Source organism: Ailuropoda melanoleuca, chromosome 12 (assembly GCF_002007445.2).
Source record: "Ailuropoda melanoleuca isolate Jingjing chromosome 12, ASM200744v2, whole genome shotgun sequence".
NCBI lineage: Eukaryota > Metazoa > Chordata > Mammalia > Carnivora > Ursidae > Ailuropoda > Ailuropoda melanoleuca.
The window spans coordinates 42,505,072-42,528,691 of NC_048229.1; the positions used below are offsets into that span (position 1 = coordinate 42,505,072).

General features: G+C 40.8%; 1 protein-coding gene across 9 annotated transcripts in view; it reads right to left on the bottom strand.

Moving 5' to 3' along the window:
- Window positions 1-23,620, bottom strand: part of ZNF507 (zinc finger protein 507) — a 44,079-nt gene that overhangs the window by 16,899 nt on the left and 3,560 nt on the right. For 8 of the 9 annotated variants that reach the window (XM_034672658.1, XM_034672660.1, XM_034672659.1 and 5 more), the window contains 3 exons: window positions 17,626-19,760; window positions 16,066-16,183; window positions 12,324-12,438 (listed from right to left, as the gene is read on the bottom strand). In XM_034672658.1, coding sequence (XP_034528549.1) covers window positions 12,324-12,438; window positions 16,066-16,183; window positions 17,626-19,760 — 2,368 coding nt within the window. The other variant, XM_034672667.1, reaches the window with a different exon arrangement.

Consider the following 23,620-nt stretch of genomic DNA (forward strand, 5'->3'; position numbering starts at 1 on the left):
CAGTCAAAACTAGAGGCTCTGACGGCCAGGGTCACCGAGGCAGAGGAACGCGTTAGCGAATTGGAGGATGGGTTAGTAGAAGAAAAAACGAAAATAGAAGCTGGTCTTAAAAAAATCCACGCCCACGAATGTAGATTACGGGAGATTACTGACTCTATGAAACGATCCAATGTCAGAATCATCGGCATCCCTGAAGGGGTGGAGAAAAACAGAGGTCTAGAAGAGATATTTGAACAAATTGTAGCTGAAAACTTCCCTAATCTAGCAAGGGAAACAAGCATTCGTGTCCAAGAGGCAGAGAGGACCCCATCCAAGCTCAACCAGGACAAACCTACGCCACGGCATGTCATAGTGCAATTCGCAAATATTAGATCCAAGGATACAGTATTGAAAGCGGCCAGGGCAAAGAAATTTCTCACGTACCAAGGCAAAGGTATCAGGATTACGTCAGACCTGTCTACAGAGACCTGGAATGAGAGAAAGGCTTGGGGGGGCATTTTTAAAGCTCTTTCAGAGAAAAACATGCAGCCAAGGATCCTTTATCCAGCAAAGCTGTCATTCAGAATTGATGGAGAAATAAAGACGTTCCAAAATCGCCAATCATTAACCAATTTCGTAACCACGAAACCAGCCCTACAGGAGATATTAAGGGGGGCTCTATAAAGGTAAAAAGGCCCCAAGAGTGATACAGAGCAGCAAGTCACAACCGATACAAAGACTTTAAAGAGAAATGGCATCATTAAAATCATATCTGTCAATAATCTCTATCAATCTAAATGGCTTAAACTCTCCCATAAAACGCCACAGGGTTGCAGATTGGATAAAAAGACATGACCCATCCATTTGCTGTCTACAAGAGACTCATTTTGAACCCAAAGATGCATTCAGACTTAGAGTAAGGGGATGGAGTACCATCTTCCACGCAAATGGACCTCAAAAGAAAGCTGGAGTAGCAATTCTCATATCAGATAGACTGGATTTTAAACTAGAGGCCATAGAGAGAGATACAGAAGGGCACTATATTATTCTTAAAGGAAGTATTCAACAAGTGGATATGACAATTATTAATATATATGCCCCCAACAGGGGAGCAGCAAGATACACAAGCCAACTCTTAACCAAAATAAAGAGACATATAGATAAGAACACAGTAATAGTAGGGGACCTCAACACCCCACTATCAGAAATAGACAGAACACCCTGGCAAAAACTAAGCAAAGAATCAAAGGCTTTGAATGCCATACTCGACGAGTTGGACCTCATAGATATATATAGAACACTACACCCCAGAACCAAAGAATACTCATTCTATTCAAATGCCCATGGAACATTCTCAAGAATAGATCATGCTCTGGGACACAAAACAGGTCTCAGCCAATACCAAAAGATTGAAATTATCCCCTGCATATTCTCAGACCACAACGCTCTGAAATTGGAACTCAACCACAAGGAAAAACCTGGAAGAAACTCAAACACTTGGAGGCTAAGAACCATCCTGCTCAAGAATGACTCGATAAACCAGGAAATCAAAAAACAAATTAAACAATTTATGGAGACCAACGAGAATGAATACACAACGGTCCAAAACCTATGGGATACTGCAAAGGCAGTCCTAAGGGGGAAATACATAGCCATCCAAGCCTCACTCAAAAGAATAGAAAAATCTAAAATGCAGTTTCTATATTCTCACCTCAAGAAACTGGAACAGCAACAGAGGGACAGGCCTAACCCACTGACAAGGAAGGAGTTGACCAAGATTAGAGCAGAAATCAATGAATTAGAGACCAGAACCACAGTAGAGCAGATCAACAGGACTAGAAGCTGGTTCTTTGAGAGAATCCATAAAATTGATAGACCACTGGCAAAACTTGTCCAAAAACAAAGAGAAAGGACTGAGATTATTAAAATTATGACTGAAAAGGGAGAGGTCACGACCAGCACCATTGAAATTGCAAGGATTATTAGAAACTTTTATCAACAGCTATATGCCAAAAAACTAAACAATCTGGAAGAGATGGAGGCCTTCCTGGAAACCTATAAACTACCAAGACTGAAACAGGAAGAAATAGATTTCTTAAATAGGCCAATTAACTATGAAGAAATTGAGTCAGTGATAAACAACCTTCCAAATAATAAAACTCCAGGCCCAGACGGTTTTCCTGGGGAATTCTACCAAACATTCAAAGAAGAAATAATACCTATTCTCCTAAAGCTATTTCAAAAAATAGAAACAGAAGGAAAGCTACCAAACTCATTCTATGAGGCTAATATTACCTTGATCCCCAAACCAGGCAAAGACCCCCTCAAAAAGGAGAATTACAGACCGATTTCTCTAATGAATATGGATGCCAAAATCCTCAACAAGATCCTTGCTAATAGAATCCAACAGTACATTAAAAGGATTATCCATCATGACCAAGTGGGATTCATACCTGGGATGCAAGCATGGTTCAACACTCGCAAATCAATCAATGTGATACATCATATCAACAAGAAAAGACTCAAGAACCATATGATCCTCTCAATTGATGCAGAAAAAGCATTTGACAAAATACAGCATCCTTTCCTGATTAAAACCCTTCAGAGTGTAGGAATAGAGGGTACATTTCTCAATCTCATAAAAGCCATCTATGAAAAGCCTACTGCAAGCATTATTCTCAATGGGGAAAAGCTGGAAGCCTTTCCCTTAAGATCAGGAACACGACAAGGATGCCCACTCTCGCCACTATTATTCAACATAGTACTAGAAGTCCTTGCAACAGCAATCAGAAGACAAAAAGGGATCAAAGGTATCCAAATCGGCAAAGAAGAAGTCAAACTGTCTCTCTTTGCAGATGACATGATACTCTATATGGAAAACCCAAAGGAATCCACTCCCAAACTATTAGAAGTTATAGAACAATTCAGTAAGGTGGCAGGATACAAAATCAATGCCCAGAAATCAGTTGCATTTCTATACACGAATAACGAGACTGAAGAAAGAGAAATTAGGGAATCCATCCCATTTACAATAACACCAAAAACCATGCGTTACCTTGGAATTAACTTAACCAGAGACGTAAAGGACCTATATGCTAGAAACTATAGATCACTTTTGAAAGATATTGAGGAAGACATAAAAAGATGGAAAAATATTCCATGCTCATGGATTGGAAGAATTAACATAGTTAAAATGTCCATACTACCCAGAGCAATCTACACTTTCAATGCTATCCCGATCAAAATACCGAGGACATTTTTCAAAGAACTGGAACAAATAGTCCTTAAATTTGTATGGAACCAGAAAAGGCCCCGAATCTCCAAGGAACTGTTGAAAAGGAAAAACAAAGCTGGGGGCATCACAATGCCGGATTTCGAGCTGTACTACAAAGCTGTGATCACAAAGACAGCATGGTACTGGCACAAAAACAGACACATCGACCAATGGAACAGAATAGAGAACCCAGAAATGGACCCTCGGCTCTTTGGGCAACTAATCTTTGATAAAGCAGGAAAAAACATCCGGTGGAAAAAAGACAGTCTCTTCAATAAATGGTGCTGGGAAAATTGGACAGCTACATGCAAAAGAATGAAACTTGACCACTCTCTCACACCATACACAAAAATAAACTCCAAATGGATGAAAGACCTCAATGTGAGACAGGAATCCATCAAAATTCTAGAGGAGAACATAGGCAACAACTTCTATGACATCGGCCAGAGCAACCTTTTTCACGACACATCTCCAAAGGCAAGAGAAATAAAAGATAAAATGAACTTATGGGACTTTATCAGGATAAAGAGCTTCTGCACAGCCAAGGAAACAGTCAAAAAAACTAAGAGACAGCCCACGGAATGGGAGAATATATTTGCAAAGGACACCACAGATAAAGGACTGGTATCCAAGATCTACAAAGAACTTCTCAAACTCAATACACGAGAAACAAATAAACAAATCATAAAATGGGCAGAAGATATGAACAGACACTTTTCCAATGAAGACATACAAATGGCTAACAGACACATGAAAAAATGTTCAAAATCATTAGCCATCAGGGAAATTCAAATCAAAACCACACTGAGATACCACCTTACGCCAGTTAGAATGGCAAAGATAGACAAGGCAAGAAACAACAATTGTTGGAGAGGATGTGGAGAAAGGGGATCCCTCCTACATTGTTGGTGGGAATGCAAGTTGGTACAGCCACTCTGGAAAACAGTGTGGAGGTCCCTTAAAAAGTTAAAAATTGAACTACCCTATGACCCAGCCATTGCACTACTGGGTGTTTACCCCAAAGATACAGACGTAGTAAAGAGAAGGGCCATATGCACCCCAATGTTCATAGCTGCATTGTCCACAATAGCCAAATCATGGAAGGAGCCGAGATGCCCTTCAACAGATGACTGGATTAAGAAGCTGTGGTCCATATATACAATGGAATATTACTCAGCTATCAGAAAGAACGAATTCTCAACATTTGCTGCAACATGGACGGCACTGGAGGAGATAATGCTAAGTGAAATAAGTCAAGCAGAGAAAGACAATTATCATATGATTTCTCTCATCTATGGAACATAAGAACTAGGAGGATCGGTAGGGGAAGAAAGGGATAAAGAAAAGGGGGGTAATCAGAAGGGGGAATGAAACATGAGAGACTATGGACTATGTGAAACAAACTGAAGACTTCAGAGGGGAGGGGGTGGGGGAAGGGGATAGACTGGTGATGGGTAGTAAGGAGGGCACGTATTGCATGGTGCGCTGGGTGTTATACGCAACTAATGAAGCATCAAACTTTACATCGGAATCTGGGGATGTACTGTATGGTGATTAACATAATAAAATAAAATTAAAAAAAAAAAAAGAGAGAGAGAAAGAGCAGTGTATGGAATGACTAAGCCTTAATTCTAGGAGCATCGACCTCAGGTCAGTAGAAAGGTTATTCTGAAGGAACACTCACAATGGTAAATATTCACTGAAAGATCTGCATGTGAAAAAAGTGGGGAAAAAAATTGGTTAATCGGTAAATAAGGTTAAGCACTTATTAAAATGATTTTCAACTGATTAGAGGAGAGGGATACTATAGGAGAACCTCACCTTCACAGTAACGTACAGGCAGCTTATGCCTATTTCTACCTGCTTTTTTAGAATAGGTTTCGTCTAACTAAAGCACTATTCTCCCACTTTCCATTCCATCTGCATTCTCCCTATACAATTCCATGATGCAAACCAAATTCTCTGAGTTTATAAAAATGAGAGTGAACTATTATTATACCATCACTTTGTTTTATTCACTTTGCTTACTATACACTTATTTTCTGAAATTATGTTGTTTACTTATTGTCTATCTTCTTTCACGAAGGTACTGTTAAACCTAAAAAAAAAAAAATAAAGCTGCCAGTTACTTATCAGGAAAAAATGGGTTTATTCGGGAATAACAGAGAATTGCAATCCAGGGCAAGCGAGCTTTGGCAAAACCTTCTGAACAAAGGATAGGGATGCCCTTTTACAGAGGAAAGCAGGAAGTTAGGAAGCTGTTATAAACAAAAAATCCATTGGGGTAAACGGGGAGCTGGAAGCATACTGGCTTTTCATTGGCTGAGCTATGACCATCTCTCACTGCCTGTGCTGTCGGGGGCTGGGGGTGGAAGTGAGGTGGTAAGCCTTTCTTTCTCCTACTGAGATCGTAAAGTAGTATCCACCTGCAAGGTCCTTCTCTTCCTGCTGGGGTGGGCAACTGACCGTGAGCGGTAGGGCATGAGAGCTCCCCCTGCTGGACCTGCAACTCCACTACAGTGAAGCTTCCCTTTATTAATCTTCATAGTATAAATGCCATGGGTCAGAAATGAACAGGTGACCCTATACCAACCTGACCAAAATACATGTAGTACCTCGAGAAAGCATAAAAAAAATGTTTCGAAACAGGACTATCTATATCTAACAGATCATTTCTAACCATGTTACCAGCAGACCATCAACATCCCTATTTCCCGTACACTGGGAGAAAAGAAGAAAAAAAGAAGAAAAATAAGAATAAAACCCAAAAAGTAAACCAAAACAAAACCCTACAGACACAAGAATAGCAGCAGCACATTTACATGACATCACTTATCACAATTTTGTTTTGGTTTACTAGTGGCCCTGCCTGATGCTCTCATGACAAACCCATCTGGTATTTCAATTATTCAAATCTATCAAGGCAAAGTACATGTGTGACCTGAGGAAACAAGTGAGCACCCTAACAGATCAATTGCTTGTAGCCTCTGAATAAGGCTGGTCCAAAGCTCTGGAATGCCAGAATGAACCCTATTTCCCTGTTAACCAATAAAGTCACATCCATATCTGTATGAAAATTGAGATTTCTTCCCAGTGCAAGAAAGCGATTTTGGCAACCACGAGAAAGCTAATGGAGAAACCTGTGATACTGTGATTTCTAAGAAGAAATACATATTTGGTCTTTGTCCCCATTCCTGGCACACAGCTCCAAAACCCTTAAAATTTCCTTAGTGAGGAGAGCAATCACCACATCTTTTGTTATGTTAATGAGGCGACCTCTGAAACCCTCCAGGTAACCTAAGGATGTGGGCTGGTTGCCAGAGGAACCAACCATGGGATTAGAGGGTTGGAACTTTGCCTCCCCTTGCTGGGGAGGAAAGGGGCTGGAGATTGAACCAATCCTATGTAATGAAGCTTCCAGAAAAACCCAAAAGGATGCTCTGAGGGCTTCTGGGTTGGTGACCACACTAAAGTGCTAGGAGAGCGGTGCCCAGAGAGGGCACGGAAGTTCTGCCACTCCGGGGCCTTTCCTGTGAACTCCTCATCTGGCTGCTCATATGTATCCTTTATAATATCCTTCAAAATAAACTGGTAATTTACAAGTCAACTGGTTTCCTGAGTTTTGTAAGCTGGTCTAGCAAACCTCTGATTTATGGTCAGTTGGTTAGGGGCACAGGTGACAACGTCGAAGTGGGGACAGTCTTGTGGAACTGAGCCTCTAACCAGTGGGATCTGATGCTATCTCCAGGATTCAATTTGTAGGACCCTGCACCTAGTCAGTGTCTGCTGAGAACTGAATTAACTGCTTGATGGTGTAGAAAAAACACACATCAGAAAACCCAATGTTTCTCACGATCTGGCTAAAAAGCCAAAGACTGAAGTTTTCTATAGGCTTTCTCCTATAGCTCAAGGGTCACTTACTCTAGTCCCATAACCCCAGGAAAATAAGAATGTGACCTTAGTTCCCTGGCCAGGGATCTTATGGGACCTTACTCCAGGTCTGATTCAATCAGGAACAACTGCCTTGAGGGATTAGGTAGAAGAAAGAACCTGGATGTTCTATAAGATCTGAAGTGACCTGAGTAGGACTCGAATATGCATAAAAAGATTTTGATAAAAATTCTGCAGTAGGGTTTATCTTATCACATTTGTTTCCTGTTTTCACAGGAATAAATAACTGAGGTTCAGAGAAGTGGCCACTTTAAATTTTGTGAAGAACCCAAGAAGCCTTTACGCGACTGTGAAAACCAAACTCCTTTGGTTCATTCCTTTAAAATGAAACATATTGTTTTCCTTCAAATTAAACTATCTGCTATGTTTCCTTAATAGAAATCCAAGTTTTTCAAAGACTTGAGTGTTTCCCCAAGCCAAGAAAACTGACTGAGAAATTCAACATGCCTTCGGATTAAGAGAGAGACTGAAAAAGTCTGTAACTGGTGGAAGTGATGGTCTGTAACTTCCAAGGGTAGGTCATAAAAGGTGATACGGTGCTTGCCTACTTGTAATCTAAGCATTCACTTTGGGGCACTAGCACAGCTGGGATGTCCTCATGGAGAACTCAAGTGTGGGTTCCAGCTGAGCGCCCCGGGTGAGGCCCCAGCCAAGAGCCAGCATCAACCATCAGACTGGTGAGGGAGCCTTCAGATGGAGTCTGAGCTAAGGCCCCAGACTTTATGGAACAGGGACAAGCCACTCCTACAGTGCCCTTCCTGCACCCCGCCACTGTTTTATATCACTAAATTGGGGGGAGAAGATAGTTCGTGCCTGGGAGGCCCCAAAAAGAGGGTATTGCAGAGGGGCTGGCACAGGCTTATTTCTTGGTCTGAGAAGTTAAAAGGAGGAGTTTAATTTGTGACCCATGCATCAAGCTGTACACTTACAATTTGTGCAATTTTCAGGACATCTACTACCTTAAATTATAAAGTATTAAACATTTAGAAGAGAGAAAGACTTAAGAGCCTTATCAATCAAATGCAATGTTTGGACCTTGTTTAGCTCCTGATTTGAACAAACTAACTCTGAAAGTATATTTGAAACATTTAGGGAAATATTGGGTATTTTGGGCCTACTCTTAAAAAATTCAACATACCATCTGGGCAGCTCTTCTTAAAGAAGAAAAAGCATAGTAACGCCACTATACATTTATTTTCAAAACACAATAAACTTATAGAACCAGAGCCATTTCATAGATAAGAAAAACTGAGGTATACAGATAACTATCAGTCAACACTTACTGAGCACCTAATACATGCCAGGTAGTGTACTGAGTACTTTAGTCCACAGCCCATTCCTTCCTTCATCATGTTGCCCCTCCTACCTCTTGCCATGCCATGGTGTAGTTTCAGAACATAAGGACCAAAACAAGTGTGTTTATTTTTTCATTTCCATTTTTAATTTTTTTTTTTTGGGGGGGGAGGGCAGTCGGAGAGGGAGATTCTTAAGTAGGCTCCATGTCCAGGTGCAGAATCTGACATGGGGCTCGATCTCACAACCCTGAGATCATGACCCAAGCCGAAATCAAGAGTCAGATACTCAACTGACTGAGCCACCCAGGTGCCCCTGAAGTGTGTTTCTAAGGGGGAATGGTTCAATGCCAGACAGTCAGGAAGCTTGGTACTTGAGGAAAATGTGTTGTCATCCCATCTTCCATCTCCAGCTGGTCAGTCACAAAAGTGATACTGGGGGATGAAATCCAGAGGGAATTCTAGAACTGCCATATTAAACTAAACTGAGGATGCTCTACTACTTAAAAATTCTGAATGGAGCCCTTTAACTGCAGGGTCAATGTTATAAACATGACGTATGTGGTTTACACAGAATGTTCCTTAATGAAGCACTGAAAAACAAGGTTTGCTGCATTTGGTAGGACTGGGGTGGGATGATGCCTTTTTCATCTTTCCCTGTTCTCACAGACGAATGGCAAATAGTTCTCTTCCTTCTGTGACGAGGACAGTTTCTGAGATGACCTTACAAGTGCAGAGGCAGCAGAAGAAAACCAGCCCCTTCGATGCACCAGGAAATATGCTGGGTGTTTAACACATATGATCTCATTCAATCCTCACAAAGCTTTATGAGCCAGGCAGTATTCTCCCCAGTTTCATATGGGAAAGGAGGCTTAGCCTGGAGTAATATCCACATGGTCACCCAGCTGGGCACAGGTGTACGGCCAGGCCTGAGACTCTAAAGCATGAGTGCTACACAAGACACTGGGTTGCCTCAGCGTGACAGCATTTCTACTTGGGTATAGCATTTCTCTCATAAAAGAAATAAGCTATGCCTGTCTATCCAGAAATAGGACTACTGTTGGTTTCTGAAGGGAGAGGTCAATAGCATTTTTGGGGGTGGAGGTGGGGGAGGTGATGTTACACAATGAATCAGTGAGAGAGGACGAGGACAGAAACTGGGCCCAATGAGTTTCAGATGGCCACCACTTTATGTTACATATGGTATTTAATTTAGTCTTCATGCCTATCCTGTAAAGCAGGTGCCTTAATTACCGTCATTTTAGAAAAGACAGGACCAAGCATAGCAGGGTGAATTAGCCTCCCCAAGATAATATACGCCAGAAGTCGGAGAGCTCAGAGTCAATCTCAGGACTATCTGCCCTAGAACCAGGGCTCTTAACCAGGACAGGAAGCTGTACTGCCCAGATCACACAAATGTGTTCCGTGAAGGACTGGAATGGCAACATAAAAAATGAAGACACGAGCAAAGAATAGTTATACTGCAGAAAAGCTATTACATAACAGGCACATGAAAACACCAATGCACCTGTTCTGCCCTTGTGCAAAGACTAGAAGTTGTACAACCAGGCACTCTAACTCTGTAGGAAACTCACCATTGCTGCGGGTGAGCATGTTTCTTAACAAGAAGTAGGTAATCAGAAATATGTCGGGCATGGATTCTGAGAAAAGCAGTCCAAATTCTGACCATTAAGTGTATTAGGCAGCAAAAGTGAATGAAGCATATATGCAGTAAGCTAGAAAGACTATGGTGATTACTTAGATTAAATTAGATCTCAAGAAGGTGATGCTAACTAGCTTAACTTAAGGCAAGTGGTATTGACAAGGAAGAGAAAGTCCTAGAAGCATACCGGAACACAGGGTGTTAATTCACAATCCCATGTGGATTTAAAGTATTTAGAGAAGGTTAAAAAAAGAGTCACAAGATTTGACAGTTTGAAAATAAGACTTATGAGAAAATGTTGGTTATAATTACAGGGAGGGGGACATACGACATTTCTTCTAAGACATTAGCACTCAGGCCAAACCCAGTGACAAAGAGTAGAGTGAATGAACTTGGAAAGTAACACACGGATGCTGCTCTGTTGTTAAGAGGAAGACAGTTCTCATAGTGTGTTGCCCACTGGTAGGAAGACCCTAGGACAATCACAACCAAACCTAGGAATCTGTGAATATTTTGAGAACGTAAGAAAACATAAACTCTAGGACACCAAAAACTATCAAAATCAATCTTTAAGCTATAAGACTAATCTACTCAGGTAGATGTGAAACTCTCCTCTATAGACCCAGAATCTTTCATAAACTTACCATAATCATGTATTTGAGAGTTCACTTATTTATTATCTACAAACTTCATGATAGAGGCATACTATCCTTTTTATCATGACTACACTCTAAGAGCCTAGTACAGCTCCTGGAACATAGTATTTGCTCAATAAATACTTCTCAATGAATCTGAATGAGAAGTCTAATTCTAGACCCAGAGAATGCTATTTTATTCTTGCCTGGATCACATGAATTTGGCATGGTATGTCATTACATTTAAAAATAAAGATACAAAATATAAAGGCAAAGCTTTCTCCTCTTACCAGATGAACTAGAGTCCCCTGTTCCCATCATGTTCTTCCAATACTTCCTAGTGTAAATCATAAATGATACAGGCTAAATACCACCTATCACTCCTCATCTCTAGTTTCTGGCACAGAGTTATTGTTAATAACGGTTAATGGCCTTCATTGTACTCTGGGGAAAAATCTTTTTTAGGGAATCCTAGTTTTAAAAATGTTTGAAATAAAAATAGACACTGAGGCAGGGCCAAACACCTTCCATAGAGCTACAAGACTTTGCAAATGGATATACCGTCTGAAGAGTGAATATAAGTAAGTAAATAAGAGTGATTATAAATACGTTTGCAAACTAAACAAATGTTATATATTTAAAATCATACATATACGGACATAAACTACAGTGTTAAATAATGGCATTTTCAGGCATAGGCTGTCAGGTTTTCATTTAGCTACTAATACAGTGGGAAAGTTTCCCACACTCACTGTGTCATACCCATATAAAGACTGGGGAGAGAAGTTAAAACGTGAACAGGTTTTGATAAGCCGTTCAAAAAGTTCATGTCCTTGGCCTAGCATAATTAGTCATGGTGACTGTCCAGCTTTGAGTAGGAACCTGATATTCCATTATGGCTGCAAGTGGAACAGACTGCTCTGTGACAGCTGGACAAACTTCCGCAAATATGCTTGTACTTTTACCTTATGAACAACACGCAGCGTATTCTCAAGAGCCAAAGTGTACTTAAGAAATAATGATTTCCATCTTTCTATCTTGATCACCTGAGAACGTATTTCCTGAAAATATGTATTAGAATTGGCTTTTGTGAAAAATCAAGTAACAAAATTAAATTAAATGATAGCTTAATTTTCAAAAAGAGAGTCTTTCATGGGGAATTTTATTGCTTTTAAGTTTTAAGTATCTTTTGTTGGAATATGGAGTAGTTAAACCACCAAATTACTGAAATGTACTCTAAGCACTGAAGATTACTGTGATAATTTATACCCACGTGAAACTGAGAACATCAAACTGACAGACGTAGCTTATCTTCCTACATTTCAACTAGATGAAATGCCAATTGTCCTAAGACTCAAGCTTAAAGTTCATATTCCTTAACTAAACAACCCTCATGAAACAAGTAGTGAGTTTCTCTGCACCTAACTTGTGTTTAAACAGGTGTTATGAATCTTTAATTATTTCTGTTTTTTTCTTTACTATAAAATATTCTGATACAAGCATTAAAACGCTAGGATCATCACATTTACCTGTACGGCTTGTCAGAGTTATGGATTCGTCTGTGGTTTCTGACACCAACATATGTCGTACTCGTATAATCGCACACGTCACATCTATACTGTTTCTGGACTGAAGACTTATTCCCTAGACAAGGGGTTGGAGAGCTTTAGCGACATACATTGATTAGATACCAATGGCATAATTTCCACTGTAAATGAATATTTGTAACACATAGTATTAACATTTCAATCAAGCTTTCTCATTTAATAAAGTTAACAAGTTTGAACACGGCTTTCCAGGTTCTCCTGCAACTGGACTATCAGCAGGTATAAACTGAACATCATCTGACCTGTAAACACAGATACACTGGGTTAGTTTCTATATAACCTTGAACAAAATGCTAAAATAGAATAAACCTGATACCAGCTGCCCTGCTGTGTAGCAGTGGAATCAACCAGAGATACTCTGTTAATCTGAAAGATGTTAGTCTAATTGATACTAGATACATCGTCTTAAGGAAACACTGATTTGCCGACAAGCTGTGATTTAGTACTATAATACAATATCATACAGTATGGCTACAAAGCATACATAACAAACTCCAGATAAGAAGCCTAAAGCTTTTTTACCCTGTGGGTTTCCTTTGTTTGTAACTGGAAGTCAGCTGTCAGTGCAACAACAATGGAAGGAAAAACAACCGCAAATTACTCAGTGCTAAATAATGTCTTATCATCATACCTAGCAAACTGGCAGGTGACAAGGACAAGTGTTACCACTAATGTGAGTATGTGGCTCTCTGAAATCCAGAATACATGGGTCCGCTGGAAAAGAGGCCATGTTCCCACCCTCATTCTGCAGCAACAGGGCTGGGTAATTTTAATCAGGGTAAGCCTGAGAAAATACAAGCTGGATGCCTTGATCATGTGAAACTGTTCCTGGAGATATTCAACACTCTCTTTACTCCTCTGTAAGCACAAAGTCCGCAGGCCATTCACAGCCTCACTGCTTTATATTCAAGAACAAAGCAAGCATGGAAAGCTGGAGAATAAGGCAGAGCAGGAAGGGAGCCTAGGTGGAATACCACCACACAGTGCGGAATCGTAAAACTGGTGGCACAAAAGAAACCACGCTGAAATTCTCACAAAACAAAGAAAACCCTTAAGTTAAATTTAAGCTTTCTAAAACTGAAATTTTCTTTTGCCTGTAACTACTTTTGCCAGGCAGAACAAAATGTCCTAATTTCCTGGTGTAAGTCTACAACATTAATATACACACTAATCATAATTATAATGTAAGTATTACTCTTAATTGGTAGGTTAAAAACTTGGACTTGATTATAAGTGGCATTGTTCCAAATTCAGTTTTTTAAAAAACCCTGAAAAAATGAAGTGTGAAATATTGGATAATGGTTTTGTGTGAGAAATATTACAGATCAATGACAACTAATAAAAATGACAGATGGAAAAACTTAATATAGCACAGAATGAGAGCCCGTGCTACTGCAAGCAACTGTTTCCAACGGAAGGAATATGAGATTTAACGTTCAAAACTCTGGGCTTCATCCTTGCTCTTCCACCTACTACCAGGGTGATCATGGGCAAAGCATTTTACCTTGTGAGGACTCAGTTTTCTCATCTACAAAATGGAAATTCTAGAACCTCTCAGCATGGTTTACTTAGTAAGCAGAGAACTCTCTATTCTTCCCTCATCACAGTCTGTGTGCCACCTGCATTTCTGTGCCAGATCTCTGACCTGTCCCTGGCTACAGATTCCCCAGAGGGCAGGGATCTGTGTGTTTTGTTCATGCCGAATTTCCAGAGCTTTGCGAACTGTACGTTTGCAATAAAGAACGATCTAATTAAATTTCACGAAGGAGCACCACACGAGCGTGCTTTGCCCATGGCTCCAGTAGAGCACCTGTGAGGTTGGCTGACATCCCTGTCAGTACGGTTCTGTCTTCCTCCCCGACCGCGGTCCTTACAGGCACTGATGCCTTCACTGGACTCCCGGCAGCTAGCTCAGGATGGGCACTCCACGCCTTTTGGCAGAACGAATGTCTGAAATACCATTACACTGGGTCTCGGAGTCAAAAACATGTCCCAAGTTATCTGTGCCATCAGAGCAGGCAGAGCCTGGGGACCACTGAGGCACACGTCCCCCAACTTGTTTATTAACTTTACTAAATGGCTAAAGAAGTTTTAGTAAAACACGAATTACTTTGACCTTACTTGTTTCTTGGCCTGACAACCAGATTTCCAAAGATCTAATACTGAATTAATGAAGTATCAGCGTGAGTGTGCAGGAAGTTATCAGTCATCTGAAGTGTTTTACGACTATGACAGAAAAAAGCAAATGGAGCAAAGCGAGGAAAAAAGAGACAGGGCAAACAATCTAAAATCCATACATTTAACCCCAAGAAACAGAGCAGAATGCACAAAGAAAAGACACTGTAAAATGGAATATGGTGGACAGATGCTGTCGCTGTAAAGCTCAAACTGGTTACTTTAATTTTGAGCCGACATTTTAATCTTTTTTATTAAAATTGTGAGTTCTAATTTAACAACCCATTTGGACAGTTTTATAAATTACTGCTTTTGAAGATGGTGCTAGAAAAAACATATTCCACCACTCGTATTAACCGCAGGTGGTGCCACTGAGTAGTATTTACTTTATTCCTTCATTAGGGATTTATGGTCCAATGACATCAAGTGTTTTAATGTCTCCTTTAAAGGGGGATATGGAAACATAATGAATTAAAATAAAAGGAGGCATTTAGGGCTATTTTGTAAAAAGGAAACAAAACTGTTTTAGCTCAGCCATCTATTGCAGAAACAGATGCTATGTCATAAACTCCTTTTGTTTTGGATAGTTTTACAGGGATGACATCTGTTTGACAAGGGAATTTTGGTGCTACAGTGGTGTCAAAATCAGTTCTTTCAGAAACATTCTTGAATCAGTTATGCTTTCTGGGGTATAATTTAATGAAACATTATGGTAAAACATTTTACTCTGCAGTTGTTTCTAACTTTAATTCTCAGGAAATCTAAAAAGGAAAGTCACCCCAATATGTTTTATTTCCCATAAACACTATGTACCGCACTTGAGACATTTAAAGTGTATCAATTTAAGAGAGCTGATGCAAGGAAGCACAGTTATTACGCTTTATCCCTAATTCTCCGGATGCGGCACCCGCCTTTTCATGGAACTCTAATTAAATCTTTTGATTCTAATATTCCTATTAGCAGAAACTTGGCCGACTGGTACCTAACTAGTACATAAAAAGATCTTGTGTTTTTTTGCGTTTTTTTTAAATAATGCAGATGAAATCTGGCAGTCATACTTGGATAAGAATAAGATCACAGCAGGAAGCCTCACTTAAAGTTTGAGGTGGGGGCCCACCATCTGCAAAAGCTGTATGTTCTCAGTGGGTCAACTGGTACTGAGAGAGGGGGGCCTGCTTCCCCACACTGTGACTTCCCCGGCTTGTTGGTATGTCACCCAAGGCTTTGCGCTGGCCTTGGCTCTTACAGGACAGCATAAATTTCAGCCTATTATCTACCCACATTATCGAAGCTGAGTATTTACTAACACTGCATTTCAGTCAGTACCTCAGGATATCCTCAGGAACACAGGTAAGATTCACTCCGCAGTATGAAAAGAGGGAATATATGTAGCTTTAGTCCTGAAATTAACCCACATGACAACTAAGGGCTTTTTAAGAGAACTTCATATGCTAGTCATGCAGCCTGTACAAAAAAAATACACGGATACCTTCTTGAACACATTTTCCATCAGCTGTATCACCAGAAATTCTCGACTCACTAGAAGCTGCTACTGACAAGGTATCTGGAAGACTGTGTTGCTCTCTCTCATGGTTCCTCAGCTGACTCTAAAAAATTGAGAAATATTCACATGTAACCTTCAATAAATATACTTGCACTGTTCCTAAGAGGCTGTAGAAGCAGTTTAATTGCTTTCACGGCCTAGTATCTAGAACACATTACCAATATTTTACAAACAAACGTGCTAAAAGATTATCTGACTTATTTGACAGTTTATGGGAAGAAATACACTAGGGAAATCACAATCTCATCAAAAAGGCAGTTTTGCCTTCTCTGAGAGGAATCCCCTGCTTACACATGGCATGTGCATACTTACTGAACTGCTGACAGGCCCGGCAGAGGGAAGAGCAGGTCACTCAGAATAACCCAATGCTTTCACAAAAATAAATCCAAACAGTAACTGCTGGACTCCTGCTAATTTTTGCCTTTCAGTATCAACTAAATGTGTAAGAGAGACCTAACTGGAACGGTTCCTCCACGGTATCTTCTTCCTCCACCCCCACCAATCAAGAATGCAGGAGCCAAAGAAACTTCTGGAACTTGCTTTTGCTGCCCATTTGGATGCACTGCTTGTCTGGTAGCCTGAGGCCACTTCAGAATTTCATGAGGGCAGTCCAAGTAGGCAGTGAATCTCAGAGTCAAAGACTTTTTTATTCCTGATTACCTTTTTACTACCAGCTAGACCCCAACTCTGGGAAATCTGAGAGGAAACGTCTACATCCCAGTTACCCTTTTAGGACACCTTTCTCCTTCCACCGAACAGCCAACTGGCACATTAGAGAAGAAAAGTGGGAAACTAATGATTCAATGAATCCAGTTTCCTTTACAAAAACAGTATCTTTTTGCTGGTTGTTGGTTTTAAGGTAGCATATAAGATGAAAATCAGTCAAAATAAATAATCAGTCAAAATAAATAATCCTTCAAAGTCTCTTAAATTGCCCATAAAGCAACCCACGTGGCTCTATTTCCACCTTACTGTCTTTCATGAAGTCCAACACAGCTTATTTTTCCCCCTGCAATGACACAGATCGCTACTGGCTGGCTGTGTAGCTGAAGTGAATGACCTACATTTTGGGGCCATGGAAGATGAAAAATAGCTGGTTTTTTTTGTACTGATGATGTAGGATTACATTTGTGTAAATCAAACGTGTATGTCCCTCCACTGTACGTTCCCTCGTAATTACCCTGCAATTTAAAATCAACACATTTAAAAAAAGATAGCCACGCTAAAACTAAAGCAATAAACACAGAAACTGTTAAGGAGGTGGTAGGCAGGGAAAACAATCCTACACCAGAAATTCTGATGACCCAGATTTCAGTCCCAATTTCAATACTAATTCAGTTGGGATCCCCTGGGCAAATTACCCAACTTTCCTGGGTCTCAGTTTCCTTACCTATAAAATGAGGTGGCTGGGCTCTCTCTACCAAGTTCCCTCCTGGTTCTAAAGATTCTAAGGTTCTCTGAATGATTTCACGAATCGATGCTTACCTTATAATGAAAAGATTCCTCACACTGTTTGCACTGGTATATTCTTGTTTTACAGTGGTTGATCATGTGGTTCTCCAGATCTTTGCTGTTGTCAGCTATGTGCTCACAGATAGGACACTGATACGGCTGTCTCTGTCGATGCACTCGCAAGTGCTGCTTGATGTAGCCCTTGTTCCCGCTTGCGTAGTGACACAGGCGGCAGCGGTAGGGCCGATCAGCATTGGGGATGTATTCTACCACACTGCTTCCCGACAAGCTCGTGTCGCTGTTGGGTTGGCACTGGGCGTTGTCCTGCAACTCCTTCAAAATGTCATCATCTGAAGCATTTTGGTCTGTCCTTTCCCTCAGCTTTTCAATGACCGTCAGTAAGGACATGCTGATGCCGGTCTTCACTTGCCCATCTGACAATTCCTGCCTACCCTCTGGGAGTGCTACCAACGTAGGGCTGCTTTGGTTAAAAGTAGTTAATCCATCTGCAGAGTTTTTAAGTGGTGACATCATTTTAGAATATGCTGCCAACGTACTATCTGCTTGCCTTTGGCCAGTGTCTGGATCTAAAAGGTTTATATTGCCGTAGTGCCCGAGGTTGGCCCTCGTCAGCTCTGCAGCTCTTATGGGCATCGTGACGAGGGCTTCTGCGGCTAACGAGTGCAGTCTGAGAGACTCAGAATTTGTTCTTCTTCGCCCTGGCGGGGCATTCTCATCAGCAGCCAGTCCTTTGTTAATTAACTCACTGTCTTTCTTCTCTGGACTGCTCCAGCCTATGATCAACCCCCCGATGTCAACAGTACATTTATCAGCACGATAAACTTCATCTCTTCCTTCACACCCAATCTGGGATTCTGTCGGGCTCAGGTTTTTTCCTTCCTCGATTTCGGCATTCATGAGGAAATGTTTCTGTGAAAGAGTTTCTTCAGCATTTGGCAGACGCTCCACTATCACATTAACGTGACCTTTTTTATTTGGGCTGCTACTGATGATCTTCTGTGCAGATGAAAGTAGGCTATCAGCAACCAGATTCTCCTCCACATCAGAAATCACCTCTAGCATTTCTTCCTCGTTAGGGTCAAGAGTAACTGACTGACCTAGACGAACTCCCCCTTCCGTACTCTGTTCTAAAGGAGAGGAAGAGGATAATGTTTCTGAGCTGCAAATCTGCACTTGTACTGAAGGCCCGTTGTGGATACTCAGTTCATTGTCTCCAATAGCAATGACGACTGCGTCCAGCGCACCAGGTTCAGCAGCCACTGAAGAGTCCAGCAAGCCTAGGGGCTCGTTTTCATTTTCAAAGATTGGATAGGAGCAATCGACCTCCCCGGCATGCTTCCAAGCATGTGTTTTCAACATTCTCTGCTGGCCACAGGTATAACTACAAAACAAGCACCGATACATGCCATACTGTTCATACGCATACCACTTCCTCTTACCCATCTCTGTCACAGGTGCGTTTTGGGCAGCGTGAGTTTGCAGACTGTCTGCACTCACAGCGAGATCAGAAGTGGTTTCGTTACTTCTTTCTGTGGGTCTCTGAGACAAAGGGTTGGACGGGCTTACACACTGTTGGGCTTTGGATTGAGTGCGACTGTTGGCATCGTTTTCATGGTCATTTACCACGTGAGCTTCAAGTTCCTCTTGGCTTTTAGATGTAATATGGCACTCTGAGCACATTAATATCACCTCATTCTGCTGACCATGCTGCTTGATATGATCTTTTAACACAGAAAACGATGACGACAGAAACTTGCAAAGGCTACACTGGTAAGACATGGCCTTCCCATCGTTCTGGGCAAGAGAGCCAGGGGTAAAATGTATCTGCGACATCTCAGCCCTTCTACTCTCGGCAGCAGGTGGCTGGGTTACTTTAGCTGGAATCTCGCAAAGTTCTTGGGCTTCAAGAGAGTGTGCTACACCACTTGAACGTGAGCGTTTTTTCCCAATTAAAAGACATTTTTGTGACTTTTCATGTTCTACTATCTTACTTAACTTCTGGATAACATGGATCAATGGATCTGTTTTAACTTTTCTTTGTTCATCAATTTCCAATGATGAACTGATGACAGTTTCAGCAGTCAATATAGCTTCCTGTCCTCCAATATCTGGTACCAACATGGCAACACTGCTGCTTTCTTCCATATCTAGAAAAGATAATATACAACAGAAAGAAATAACCTGGTTATAGGTATCCCAGGTATGTAATTAAACGAAATTGAAGCTCATCTTAGAGTTTAAGCTCATCTCCGCATTCTCTAACCTGGGAACTCCGTATCAGTACACCCAGCTAGCCCCAACAGAGACTTAAATTGTTCACAACTTCTCTTTGGAGTGCCATCCCCTATCAAGACCTTTCCATCCATTTCTTTCTTTGGAAATGACTTCAACAATTGGCATCTCCTTTTCCTTCACTTTCTTTCCCCTAGACATCTAGCTGGGCCCAATCAGTACTCCCTCTTTTGCCCAATGCCAAAAAACAGGACTCCTATTCCTTGACTGAAGGAACACAGGCATTCCCAGTGCATGTGGAACCACCTCAAGTTACTACAGAACACCACTCAGTAAAGCTAATACAAGATCGACACAATCCTTGGGAGACAACTTCTTATACCAAATATAACTGTAGCTTTATTATTAAAATCATAAATTTGGTTTTATACTCCCCAAATTTTTGGAATTATCAAAAGAGTTGTGGACCTCTTGTGAAGGACAGAGTGAATTTTGAGAAGTACTATGTAACCGAAACTACATAAAAGCAATGATCTAGTTCCCTCTTTTACTTCCTTTGATTTATCTTCCTGAAGATAAACCACAAACTACGCTGTGGTTTTTTCCTAGAGGCCATATTAGTGGTTAACTACGACTCATATGCATGCATGCTTTTTCTTTTCTTCCCCCCTCCCCCCCCCCCCCCCCCNCCCCCCCCCCCCGAAAGGGAAAGGGGCACCAGAGAAGGAAAACAACTGATATTCTAGTTGTTTCAGGTCTAAATATTCAAAGTCCTTAAAAGGGGTTCTCTGTAAGTTCTAGCAATGCATTACAGCCAAGGAAGTTACAAAACAAAAAATACTCACAATATCTTTCCGCCTAAATCTTGAATCCTCTATTTCCTGGCAGTATTTTCATTTCAAACATTTCCTTTGGCTCAAAGTGAGATTAATTTGTTGACTTGGATCACATTTTTCAGTTTAGGCTTTTTTCCAGCAACAAGTTTTGTTTTTCCACATTTTAGGTGCATTCTGGAGTCTTACTCACAACATTCAATAAATGCCAGCAAAATTTTTAGTGGCACCAGCTATAGACCAAAGACCATACTATTCTTAAACTTCAGTTACAGGCTCTGAATTCTTATTTTAGGAGATGGATAATGGCTTCTCTCCCCCCAGGTGGCTGAATCAACATGGAAGAGCCCTTCAGCCCCTGCCAAGATCAAACCTAACTCCTGCTAGACCCTACCGGTGCTCTGACCAGCTGCGGTGCCAGTCCTTCCATATCTACTCTTGGCAACAATGATGGCTTTTCCTCTCTGATTTTCTGCTCTTTCTGGCACACAAACCTTCTATATCTAGGTCCACATCAGGCAAAAACGCAAACATTTTACTCTTGGTTTCTTTAGTACTACTTCTTCCCTCCTTCCTGATATTCTGTCCAATGTGATCAGCTTTCTTTTCCTTTCCATGTCCAACTGCACTCGTGGTAGGGAATGCACTCCACAGCCATTACAACAGTGACTGCTACCCCAGCTCCCACAGACCACTGGCCCTTTAGCCACTCTCTCCCTTAAACAACCTGAGGGCATTACCTCTCAACAGACTATGTAGTTCCTTTCCATCTTTCTCAAGTAGGAAGAGCAGTATTTTTAAATCTCTACACTCAATCTTAAGTCACTAAAGAAGGGACCAGTACAGGAACAATTTGTTTCTTTAGGAAAACCCACTGTGACTTCATAAGTCACCTTACTGCCTGAGAGTTTCACATTTTAAGGCCAAAGGGCGCTGTGGCTCTTTCTGTGACTACTGATTTCCCTTTAAGGTCACTCACTTAAGGCTTTCTTTCAGTTCAACTGTTAAATGAAAATTAGTTACGTAACCGTTAATAACACGAATGCTTGAACATTTAATTTCTTTCACAAGATCTGGTGGTCTGTAGATCTAAGGTCTCCTTCACCAGGAAACGTGTCACCCATGTAGGCTGACTGTAGTCTGCAGGTTAACAAGTGAATATTTGCTCAACAGACTTTGCATACCCACAGGGTTACAAAGGTGATTCATGTTATCCCTCTTTTACTTAATGATAGAATAGGAAAGAGAGCAGTGTAAATTGCTCCCTGTGGATATTTTAGTGTGTAACCTTAAAAAGAAAGTGAAATGAAGAGGAAGAGGAGTTCATCTTATCTGAAGAAAAAGACTGATACAAAAGAAACTGACAAAACATTCAGATTTTAAAAGCTGTGTCTGCTCAGGCATTAAGAGCTAATGGAAATTTGCAGCAGATGCTCCAATTTTCCCTGAACATTTATGTAAGTACCTCATTTTAGAGGCTGCATACATTTGGGGATAAGTACAGAAATGGCAGCTATAAAACAGATATGACAACATAAAATACATCAAGAAACACCTGAAAAACCAGTTTGAGTCCACATGGTAGAATCGATGTACAAGTTAAGTCTCATTAAAACAAAAGTCTCTGTTAGAAAAGGTCAGATAAACAGTTCATAATGAAGTATACACCGGGAGGGAGTTAAGCCGACCTTAAGGTCAGCCCTTTAAATTTTCATGAAAATTTCACTTAGGCCACCAATGTGCAAATATATATGGGATTCTATGCCAAGTGAAGTAAAATTTGGGGGAAAAAAAAGAGGAAAACAAAGAGTACAAATATAATCCCAATGGCTCAATAATGATGACAACAAGGACTATGAACATCTGCATACTATCCATGGCCTTCAAGAGATCAATGTAAATGCAACTTTAAAAAATGACTCTGGTCAAGGGGGTGGGTGGAGAGGGTGGGGATAGAGGAGGAATGGCAAATTTTACAACTGAAGTTAAGTGATGAGTATCTAGGAATTCCTTATACTGTTCTTTCTACTGTGTACACGTTTAAAACTTTACATAATAAAAAATTATAGTAAAAATTGTTAAGTGCAAGGCATTAAGCAAAATACAGTATGAAAAAGATCACAGTACTCATGGTTTAAAACTGAACTGACTGGATAGGACAAACATATTTAGAAGTTAAAAAGAATCAACAGCTTTTAAATAATGAAACGGTACACCATGTAAAATAATTGGAACGGAACAGTCAATGACCAAAACCTAATAACACGTGAAGAGCTAATTTTGGTCTAGGAAGGTAGAAAAGGCTTTTTGAAGAGGGAAGAGGTGCACTGTATTCCAAAAGACGGCTGCGCCAGATGTCAACCATTTGCCCCTCTGGGCTCACTGTCTCCTTTTCTCCACTCTGCTCTCTGCCCAGGAGGTATTACATCACTCGACTCCCATGACCTCTGGTTTCTGGTTGCCAATGGGGAGCCACGACAGGAGACCAGAGGGAGGTAGTGGACTGAGATCAGGATATTCATGTCCTTGGTTCCCTCCCTCTAGGTCACCTTGGATTGGCCATGTTCCTCAATGGAAGGCCATTCTCTCCAGGCAGGGGGCTCTACAAGACATTCCTGGTTCTGGTACCTCTTCCTTCTCCTGATGCTGCTAGTTTCAGGTAACTGCATTATCCCTGTGGTTTGCCTATACAAGTCCTACATCTTTATTATGAGTATCTTTGTAAATATATCCTCCTTGAATTATCCCGGAGTGCCTCAGTTGCTCTTTTGGAATTCTGTTAATACAAGGGTAAGATCGACAAGGAAAACAGCCATAACGTTATTATATTTTCATAAACTAGAAAAAACTTGCTATCTAGTGGTTAGTGAAAAAGACCAATATGGCTGAACAGGAAGGTTTACAGAAAGAGGAAAGACTAGAGGCATCACTCAAGTAAGGAG